Consider the following 10,984-nt stretch of genomic DNA (forward strand, 5'->3'; position numbering starts at 1 on the left):
GATTTTTTGCTTTGGTACTTGCACATTTACAGTTACCTCATTTTTGCCATGTTTGTATTTGGAAGAAAAAAAAAGAAAAAAAGCTAATATATATTATATATAGGAAATGGTTCTTAATGCTATAATTTTTTCATTCCATTGGAATCATATTGTTTGTAGCATTTAACATATAACTAGTTATAGTGTATTATATATACATCTGTATACTGATTGAAATTTTTAAGATTTGTACTTTTTTTAAATGAAAGTTGCTAGTTCTGCTTTACCGAGTAGTGCAATCATATTTTTTTTAATTGTTGTGGCTGATTTGAGAGGGTTGTTCACTAATAAATGTATGATGTATACCAGTATAACCATGGCTTCTTGTTCTCATTAAAGAGCATCTTTGTTTTGAGATCACTGTAAATCTGTTCTTCAAGAATGTTCATTTACTCTTTTACACAACAGGTGAAACGTAGCTACTACCAAGCAGGACAAGGAGGATTCTTGGTTTGTACATTTTTTTGTATCATGTTCTCTACTGGTTTTAAACTACATCTGTAAAATGTCATTAGTCCCATGTAAATATACACATCAGTCCCAGTAATATCACTACAATGGAAGCAGCAGTGTGCCGTTTTGGCCAAGGAACTGGGCTTGTAACCTTAAGGTCTGGTTGAGCAATTAAATGTCATCTATAATTGTAAAGGTGTTTATATAAAGAGGGCTCCAAGTCACCCCAAGTAAAGGTATCTGAAATTTACTATCTACAATGCCTCATGCTTCAGAGAAATATTTTAAGTCATTATGTTTGCATAACCATTTTTATTGGTTTCCACATACCTACAAAAATATTAAAATTGATGGATCTCCTGGGACAGCAGCCTCTGGAAGCATGGAATCCCCCAGAGCTCAAAACAAAATGTTATTTCAATAAATAGAAAAAAAATTAAAATGTTTATAGTTGGAAAAATTACATCTTAACATGACCTGCCCATTCAGATATTAGATGGGCGAAATAGGCATCTATGAATTACCACAGGCACACTATAGGCACTGGTACTATATGCTATATAGGCTACAGCCACACATGAAAGCTGTGGCCTTGTTTTTATACTTTATTAAGAACTGGAAGCAATCCATTTCTTATATTACCAACAACCCTCCTTTGGTCTTCTGATTACATAAATACACTTAAACTAGTTGCATTTTAAAAAAGAGGATATGGTCATCTCAGGCTTAGATGGATTTTAACAGCTTCCTTAAATATCTAGTTCATCAATGTACAGGGCAATTCGTATCACGCTCCTCAAAAAAAAAAAAAAAAAAACAACCAACTGTTCGTTCGTGGAGGTGGGGGGGTTGATTCTTCTTCACAAAAAGGTTCTTTCCACTAATCCCCTGTGTGCAATAGCTGTTTGACAACAAACAAAACCGGGGAAAGAAATTTTACATATTTGTGACACTTCTTTTTTCTATGAATACGAGAGGTCAGGTAGCTGTCAATCATCCGTGAGGTCCTGCACGAATAGGACCTCGGAGCGACTGAGTCCTGCCTCTTTCAGCGTTGGGGGCTGGGGCTGCTCCTCGGTCGGGAGGCAGGGCAGGACGCGGCGCGGAAAGTTGGTCACTATCTGAAACTTCTCTGGGGTTTCCTTCAGGGAGAACAGGAAGTCGTGAATTACCTGGCAACAGAAGGGAAAAGAGGAGGGAGGAAGTGAGAATCAGAATGTCTGTCTCGTGTTGGCTCTATTAATGCGTTATCAGAACGACAATGACCAAGATGGCAGGTTATGAGGGGGGAAAAAAAAGGGTTTCATTACTGTTAAAGACTGCGTGAAGAGGAACCGCCTTTCTACTCGGGAGTCGTTGGGCAGTTTGAAAATGATTTTGATGCTGTCCGGGTCGTCCAGAGGTGGCTCTGGGGGAAGACACTCAGACTTCCGCTCCTTCTCCTCTTCTAGTGTCTGAAGCAGACCACAAACCCAGTGGCATCACAACTATTATCTTTGATTAGCTAAACCAGATATCTTGTATGACATTCTTTGAAAAGAAGCAACTGAAAGGTGATGTAATCAATCGCTATGCACTGGGTCCTCTTAGTTACAATATCATATGTAACATATACAATATCATACCATATCTTACACATCTCAGAAATAAAATATAATTGCAAGTAATGTCATTATTCCAAAAACCCTGCAGCTACCCAAAAAAACAGAAACATGAAGACCCACAGTGTGCCTACAAGAGTGCAGAGTTATTTCATTGCCCACGACATGCCCTTATCCAGTGGGACTTGGACCCTGCTGCCAAAATTGGGGGCCAGAGTCATTGTTCATAATTGATGTATTCACATTTTTTTATAATGGAATGATGTACTATGTAATCGTGTGGTTTGCTAAGCGACGAGCCGTTCTCCCATTAACCTGTGCAGACCTGGCTGGGGGCGGCCTGTCTCACCTGTCTCCTCCTCTCCTCGGCCAGCACGCTCTGGCGGGCCAGCTCCTCCTCCTGCCTCCGCTGCTCCTGCTCCTCCCTCCTCCTGCGCTCCTTCTCCTGGTCGGCGCGGAGGGACTCCAGGTAGGCCTCGTCCTGCTGCTGCCTCAGGACCTGCGTCTGGTTCCTCTCCTCCCTGTGAGGCGGGCACACATACACGCGCACCTCTGTTCAGAGTGCAGTCTCAGTCATAGAGACAGTGCACCTCTTGTTCAGAGTGTAGTCTCTGTGACTGAGATTGCAGGTACACTGTCTCTGTGACTGAGACTGCACTCTGAACAGAGGTGCACTGTCTCAGTCACAGAGAGAAACATAGCTGCTTGTACGACTCAACACCTGTACATACATATACTTTTTCCCTTTCATTTCTGCCTGGTTGTATTTTTTCAATGTTTTGTTTTTGCCCCTTTTAAAAATGTATGCAAATTGGTACTGAGGTCAGTAATGCCCAATAATTGTGCGTTTGCGCGTGTGTGTATTACACAATTTATCTGTAAAAGAAATAGCACTCCTATTGTAAATGGGCTAAGCTTCCATGTGCCCTCAATCACTGACTCCAATGAACAAACAAAACCTGAACAAAAGGATTTTAGTTTAGTTGTTAAAATCAGCAACTTGTTGATGGCACACGGTGGCTTCATGCATTTTGAGAATCACAGGGCTCTCGCTGTCCCATCCACATACCTCTCCAGCCTCTCTGACATGAGGAAGGGCTGATTGGCCTCTATGATGAAGGTGAGCTGGTTGACGAGGTCCTCGGGCTGGATGAGTCCCTCCAGCCGCCCCACCACCGTCATTTTGCGGTCCTTCAGCAGGATCATGGCCAGGAACGGGTAGGTGTTCTCCCGCAACGCCTGCGACACTGGAGCAACGGCCTGGCTGTCTCAATCTGCCCGTGCAATCATCCTCCAACAGAATTATTAACCCTTCCCTCTCGACCTCAGTTGACGTGTGGCCAGTGTTCTAGTGCAAAATGGCGACACCGCATCGCATCACAGGTGCTGGCGGATGCTGCAAATTAGCGTGGTGTGGAGACGTTATGGTATATGTATTTATGGATCCTTACGCGAATGTGATGCAGGGCCAAATCAAGTCTATGGTGTGAACCATATCATATCAATGGCAAAGAGCATGCTAGCGGTACCTCTGTATCCTTCAGGCTTGCTAGTGGAACAAGCCCAAAATAGCATTCTGGTATTGATGAATGTCAGGACCTCCTCTTTGCACAATGTGTTCCTGAATGAAGAGAGACAGAGATTTGGGTGGGTGGGGGGTATACCCACAGATGGCAGCCCTTAGACCAAACCAAAAACACATCACTCTGGACCAACCGACAAAACTCGTCCGTGTCCTGGTGATCGTCCCCGTGAAGATACACCAGCAGGAAGCGTAGCTCACGCTTGGCATCGTTCAGCGCCTGTGCGGGAGAGCAGGGAGAAAAAAGAAAGCGGGCCTTACTTCCACAATCCGCCCCCCGCCTGCGGCCCCTTCCATCCCTTTTTGATGCTCAGCAAGAGACAGCAGTTCACGTTAATGAACTTTCACAGTGACCCCCGCAATTAACAAAAGGAAGCCAGGAAGAGGAAGTAGATATAATCTCAGATAAAAAGGTCTGTGTTGTTGAGGCTGAAGAACTACCAGCAGTGGCAGTCAGAGAGCGACAAACAGGAGGCAGGGACTTTATCTTTTTAAAATAATTTTTCAGAACCTGTTTTCTCATTATTTGAAATGATTACTGATTGACATAAGGATCGACTATTTGCAGCTTGCTCCCTTCTTACAGGAATCATTGCCTTTCTCTTCCTCTCATGAAATCATTTTAATTGCAATGAAAAAATCTCCACCATTGTTATTATAAATAAGTTAATGCAACCCAATCTCTTTACCATCATCACAATTACTTCTCACCATTGTACAACAGTACACAAAGGTACTGTCAGAACATTAGACAATTGTGTAGGGGGAACCTTACATTCATCGGTATACTTACAAATCAGGAAAAACAGTCAAAAACCTGTTCAGAGCTGTTATTTGAAAGTGCTCTGCTTCTGTGATGTCTCACTCACGTGCCACCACTGCTATGTGTATGTGTGTGTGTGTGTCTAAAATCTACTAGGAGGGGACTCACCTGGCTATATGTTCCCTGGTAGAATACCGGATGTGATCGACCGTATTTTTCCTCAAAACTGTGAATAAAGGAAACCACGTCGCCAACGGGGTCTGTAACTCTGCCACGAGGGTCTGGCCTTATGAATCTCAGCGCAAACCTAGGACAGGAATGTGTCATGAATCAAACCTGCTCCAACTAACTGGACGCAAACACCGTAGCATACTCCAGGTAATCGTGCTTCATTCTATCTTTAAAGGAAAACATAAGGCAGTGTACATAAAGTGAATCAGCTGATGTATTGAAGCATTCTAAAATGACCTGTAATGCATGATTTCACTACCACAAACACCCAATGTAATGTTGTCGTTTTTCATGGAAATAAACTATATTTCTTACCTGAATATGTCCAGTAGTGTGTAGTATGTAAATCTAAATGGCAGCATTATTAAATAATAACTCCATCCTAGCAAACCCTGAAAAAAAAAACAAGATCAGTATTAAACCAAAACATCAGTTGACATCACGGTTTTGATTTTCATTAAAATTTCCACAAATATTCGCTTGTGACGGAGAAGGTTAAGGAGCAAATTCCAGCCCTGAATGACCACTGGCTCGGGAGACACATTGTGGTTCCTTTTCTGCTGTTAATAATGAATTCTGAAATAAGTACAAAAGGTGTCTCTTTCCCCTCTGCCCTAAATTAGTACAAAACATAAAATACGTCATCTCCACAGAAATGTCTATTACACAGGGTTACATCTATGCAATTTTTTATGCAGGCTTATTTTTTCCACTTTTACAAGTTTTTAGGGGTAATCAGTTTTGCTGACTGTTTTGGCAGGGACCTGTCCAGTCACCAACCAGTTACTACACTTCTCCATTGTATATGATCAACCTGCCATTTTAATCTGTTGGGGGAATCCTTTTTTGTCAGCAGTATGGCTGACCATCCTTGTGGCTTCATACATATGTATGAAAGTATTATATTATATACAGGGGGTAAAAAAAAATGGAACAAAGAAAAAGGACTCATACTTTGAGGTAACTAAATCCCAACAGACTTCCAAAGGAGTCTACACATTTGCAGTACAGGTCTTGAAAGAGGTCAGATAGTTGGTGCCCAAACTGCAGGTGTATCAGTCACTGAAATGGCAAAATTATGTACCATGTCAAAGGGAACAGTGTTGAACATCATGACGCACATGCTAAACAAGGATCATCCTGCATCAGGAAAGAAGAATAGTGGCCACTAGGTGAATACCTAACAGGACAGTTGCTAACACTCATATTACAACAGCCTCACAAATAAGCATTGAACACAACCTACACCTCCATGCCCTGGTCTCAACAAAAAAAGGAGTATTGTGACCTTCACAAAGATGATATTATGGTAGAGCTGCCTTTTGTAAACTACTTGTAACTAAGGCCAATGTGACACAATGCATAACCTGGCATAATAAGCACAAAACCTGAGCTTCAGGGCAGTGGAAGAAAGTAATATAGTCTGATGAGTAGTCTTTCACTCTTTTCGTTTATGTTTGGGGAAAGCCACATGAAGCTTCCAACACACATTGCTTTTTCTTAAGTATTAAACATGGTGCTGGATCTGTTATGATATGGGCGGCCATCTAATGGAGCTACTACTCTGCATGGTAAAATTATGGCCCAGGAATACAAAGCCAGGTGTGCCCTATGGTATTCTCAATATATTCCCATATTTCAAACAATAATGCCCCTAGCACACTACTAAACAGATTCAAGAGTGGTTTCATGAATACCAGGATGAATTTAAACACCTTCCACGGCCTCCACAATCAGCAGATCTGAACATCATTGAACCTTTATGGGCAGCTCTAGAATGCAGACAGCAGAGTAGATTTCCACCTCCTTCATCATTCAAAGTACTGGAAGCTTTCCTTCTTGACAAACGGACCAATATATCAACAGAAACACTTAAAATTTGTAGAACAGCACTCCAAGAGGGACTGACTCTGTTCTGAAGTTAATAAATATTCATATATGGTTTGTTGTTTCCAGTAGATTGTTCACCCCCTGTACACATATGTAACTGCAACTTCAAAGATGTCAAAGCCAGGATGTTCCAGCTAAGGCAGCAACACAAAGGCAACCCCTGTAAGCCACCAACAGCTGTGTTAGAAAATTACAGCTCAATTTATATGAGTTCTTCATCTGCCTGATACCAGAGCCTTGGTCTTTTATCCTTTTCTTTTTAAGGACACTTTTGTGTGATAAACAACAGCTTCCATCAAGGAGTTACAGCAAAGAAAAAGCGTCCACTAAAACATATGCTGAAACATGCTGAAAATAATTTTGGTATAATTAATAAACCTGACCAAAAAAAAACACCACAGAGAGCAGGCAAGAAGGAAAAAACGGTTGACTTGGGTTCATCACTCACACTTGGCTGTGTCCTGGAGACAACGTAGCTGTATACTCTGTGGTCTGCCGTGTTGACCTGCAGGGGCCTGGAGGGTGGAGGGTTAAACACACTAGGAACTCCTTCCTGTTCATTCAGTCTGTCTTGTACAGCTGCCTGCAATACAAAGCAACAGCCCTCACAATTCAGTGCTACTATGCACAAGCACCTGTCACTGTCCACTGAGGCTAATCTTTTATCAGTGTTGTTAATCATCACTGCTGCTGTGAATTTCCAGCACAGCCTCCTTCAAAATGAATTAGCTCTTAAAATATTAAAATGCTTGCCTTTGAAGAGATTGAGGCTGATTACAGTAAATAATGTAGGGGTGTCTATGAACTGTGAGTCAGCAGCAATGACAACCCAAACAAAAAGATGAGGAAGTAGGAGAGGAAAGCTGCTCAAAATTAAAAAAAAAAAAAAAAAACACATTGTTTAGATCTGAAACACATTGTTTTACCGAGTAGGTTTACTCAGGTTTCTGGTCCTGGAAAGAGACAATCCAGTAGTCCAACTCTATGTAAACCAACAGCATCAGAGATGCAGACAGTTAAATGAAGAGGCAAGGGCTTTGCTAAAAGCCTGCAAATTCTGTTGCCCCTTCAGAACAAGGTCTGAGTAGTCCTGGGTTGGACCTTTATAACCTTGGGAAGACACCGACAATGAATATTCAAAATTATTCTACAAAAGTAAAATGAATACTACAACATTTTGTCTGGGTCACATAATTCTACTCTACCTATTTACAGTTGAGATTACTTGTTTAGCCAATCAAATCCACATTTGCCAAATTAAAAGAGACCTTCAGAATCTTGTCAAATTTTCACATCACCAAAGTCCTTGAATTATGTTCTTGGATTAGATAAGACAAAGGTGCAACAGGGTTGAATCTTAACCTCAACAGAGCCGTTGTGGCAACTACCAACAGCACATACTAGAGATTTGCAAACTAAGACAACACCAATCCAATCCAAATTGTTGAGCTGCAACAGTTCATCAGGTGGCCTACTGTCAAACTGAGCAAAACTAAATACCTGGTCTGGGCAGAGCAACCTACAAAGCAAATCCAGTTTCACCTTACACTGCAGTTCTGGTATGTGGAACTTCCAGAACTGAAGGGAATGTTTGCTACCGCTGAATGTACCACTGAAAAGGCATAGACCACTTTAATTCTAGTCTCCACTATCAACTCATCATAATTTTGTTTAGTGGTGTCCTGACTCCATACAAAATACCTAAAGCCAAACCCAAAGCAGGTGCATTTATAGTGCATTTCCCTCAGCCAGCTTTTTTTCTATTTGGCTGAAAAAATCAGTTCATTGGCCTCAACCTCTGAGCGCAAAAGAGTTCATCTCGAATCTGTGGCGTGTCTTACCTCGATGTTCCAGTTGTGCTGTTCTAATGTGCGACGACACTGGTCCATTGACTCTAGACCTGTCAGGTCCTGTGTGAAATTTGACAAATGGAAGCAGAGATGACAGCTGTTACACAGAGAGGAAAAAATAATGTTTTGCTTTGAGCTTGTTGCTGGGGATTTTACCGGGCAAAACAGAAGTCCATTTGAATCTTGGTCGAAGATTACAACCGTTTGTATACATTACTGCAATTGTATACATTACTCTGTACCAGTGAACTTAATTATTACCTAGCAGAGCATATTGTTGGATTCTGTCATTTTCAGTTTGTCATTTTATGCCTTTTTCCTTCCTACCGTTAACATATTATGTGACTTTCGCAATCGATTTAGCAAGCTATCTTCTGTTGCGTACTGCTATTGCAAAAGAGCGATTAAGATAGCTGGCCAACTACAAAATAACATATGATTGAACGAAATAAAACGTCGTTCAGTTTGACATCTTAGCTGATTAACTAGCTAGCCAGAGAACTGAATATCATGCTAGCTACTCGACAGCTGAGTAGGTATATACTGAGATTATTTAAACGTCTATCTCGCTACTTGACAGGCTCAGAGGATGGCTTGCTAGCCAGCTATAGAAAGCATGGTGAATTCCTGAGTCACTGTCACCAGTGCCAAACGTCAGCTAGCTCGCTATATAGCTAGCGAAAGAAGTCCAAGACATAAAACACGATTAATTACTGACACAATGTTACATCGCTGCTGTTAGCCAACGACACTCCTGGAATATGATAGCTAGTTAGTAAATTACAATATACACTTTAGCTATTAATCGATCCATTTAGGAACATAACTACAGGTAGCTAAACTAAGTTAGCTAGCTACCTTTATGAAGTTTTCAGCAATTCCCAGTCTCCTATTAGCAAAAGCTACTAGCGTGCTAGGTTAGCTACTTAGCTAGATAGCCAGCTATCAAAAGCGACTGTTAAACCGTTAATCAAACACCGACATCCTAACTGTATCCAACTTTATATGGTATTGCATCACAAAATAGAGTTTTATACAGATCTAACTAGAAATGCATCCATCATGTGTACCTGAAACTGTAGCAGTTTCTCAGTCTGCGCCTGAGATAATTCCTGTTCCTCTGGCGCCGCCATCTTGCCTCACCAATCCCCTGACAGGAGAGACTGAGAGAACCGGAGGTGACGTTTAGCTTCAACGGGTAGGGGTTAGGGAAAGACAAGATATTTCATACACGCTTTGCTTTTAGCAAAGACAACAGTTTCACAAGAACTGTGACGCCCCTCATCTCAGGCTCAAGCGTTTCGTGAGCCAAGGCAACAAGCCCTCCGGCCTGTCTGTATCAGACGACGTCATTATAATGTACAGCTGTAAACAAGAGGTTTCACAAAAAGTATAAATAGACAAAAATATCACTAACTCTTCAGGTCAATATTAGATAAAACTAAATTAATGGTACAACCAATTAAAGTGCAGACAAAGTGAAAAAAGGACATAATTGTATCATGAGTATGAGTTATTATAGAGATCTTAGAACTGATGAAGCTGACTTTTAACATATGCTAATACCTTAGTGTACGGTGTTGTTTAATCATTTCCACCTGACTGATCCTTGAGTATATCTCTGCCTGTCTTTCAGATATCTCAGCCTCGATGAGGGAGCGCCACCTTCAACTCAACATATCCAAGACTGAGCTCCTAGTAATCCCAGCCAGCCCGTCAATCCAGCACGACATCACCGTTCAGCTCCGCTCAACGACTGGAACCTGGGGGTAGTGATTGATGACCAGCTGAAATTTACTGACCACATCAATACAACTACCAGATCATGCAGATTTGTGCTGTACAATATCAGGAAAATCAGGCCCTACCCATCCGAGCATGCTGCGCAGCTCCTTGTCCAGGCCTGGTCATCTCAAGACTGGACTACTGCAACACTCACTCTGCAACACTGCAACAAAGGTTGCAGGTTCGATCCCCGCTGGGACACTGCTGTTGTACCCTTGGGCAAGGTACTTGTACCCACAATTGCCTCGGCTCTATAAATGGATAACATTGTAAAGAACTGTAACCTATGTAAGTCGCTTTGGCTAAAAGCGTCTGCCAAATGAATAAATGTAATGTAAATGTATTGAACTCCTGAAGCTGCTTAATAACAAACTGATCAATTGAATCAGCTGTGTTAGAGCAGGGAGAGATCTAAAACATGCAGGGCAGGGGGGTACTCCAGGAGAGGGTTGAGAAACACTGTATGGGCATTTCAATAGTTTACAGTCATAAAAAACAACCTATGAGTGTGGGAATAAAACAGTGGCTGGACAGTAGGCTACTCTGTGGGTAGTGTGCAGCTTGCTTAATATATAGCTAACACGTACAGTCCTTGTTAGCCATGTTTTCTCCAAATATCACTTATATATTTAGTTCATTAACCACTACATCAAAGCCTCGTGGATGCCTCCCCATCACACTGCAACAGCACCTGTGCTATCGGGCCCGGCAAATAGCAGGCTCTGAAAACAATATAAGACGTCCATATAATGTAAATACAAGTGAAACTGTGCACATCCTCCCGAGAATC

General features: G+C 41.7%; 1 protein-coding gene across 1 annotated transcript; it reads right to left on the bottom strand.

The window, feature by feature from the left end:
- Positions 1-850: 850 nt before the first annotated feature.
- faf2 (Fas associated factor family member 2) lies at positions 851-9,557 on the bottom strand. Its single transcript, XM_036548180.1, has 11 exons — positions 9,480-9,557; positions 8,401-8,469; positions 7,008-7,142; positions 4,985-5,061; positions 4,607-4,745; positions 3,810-3,895; positions 3,623-3,714; positions 3,163-3,340; positions 2,443-2,614; positions 1,803-1,946; positions 851-1,664 (listed from the first exon to the last, which is right to left on the bottom strand). Exons 1-11 carry the CDS (start codon positions 9,540-9,542, stop codon positions 1,482-1,484), a joined length of 1,338 nt encoding a protein of 445 aa, XP_036404073.1. The 5' UTR covers positions 9,543-9,557; the 3' UTR covers positions 851-1,481.
- Positions 9,558-10,984: the final 1,427 nt, after the last annotated feature.

This window comes from Megalops cyprinoides, chromosome 16 (assembly GCF_013368585.1).
Source record: "Megalops cyprinoides isolate fMegCyp1 chromosome 16, fMegCyp1.pri, whole genome shotgun sequence".
Taxonomy (NCBI): domain Eukaryota; kingdom Metazoa; phylum Chordata; class Actinopteri; order Elopiformes; family Megalopidae; genus Megalops; species Megalops cyprinoides.

What these genes read in the sequence shown, in the direction of transcription:
- faf2 (XM_036548180.1), bottom strand. Translation starts at nt 9,542, where the DNA reads ATGGCGGCGCCAGAGGAACAGGAATTATCTCAGGCGCAGACTGAGAAA. An exon ending in AGAAACTGCTACAGTTTCAG is followed by an intron (nt 8,470 to 9,479) that starts GTACACATGATG and finishes AATTTCACACAG; the next exon opens with GACCTGACAGGTCTAGAGTC. An exon ending in CAAGCCTGAAGGATACAGAG is followed by an intron (nt 3,341 to 3,622) that starts GTACCGCTAGCA and finishes CCGTTGCTCCAG; the next exon opens with TGTCGCAGGCGTTGCGGGAG.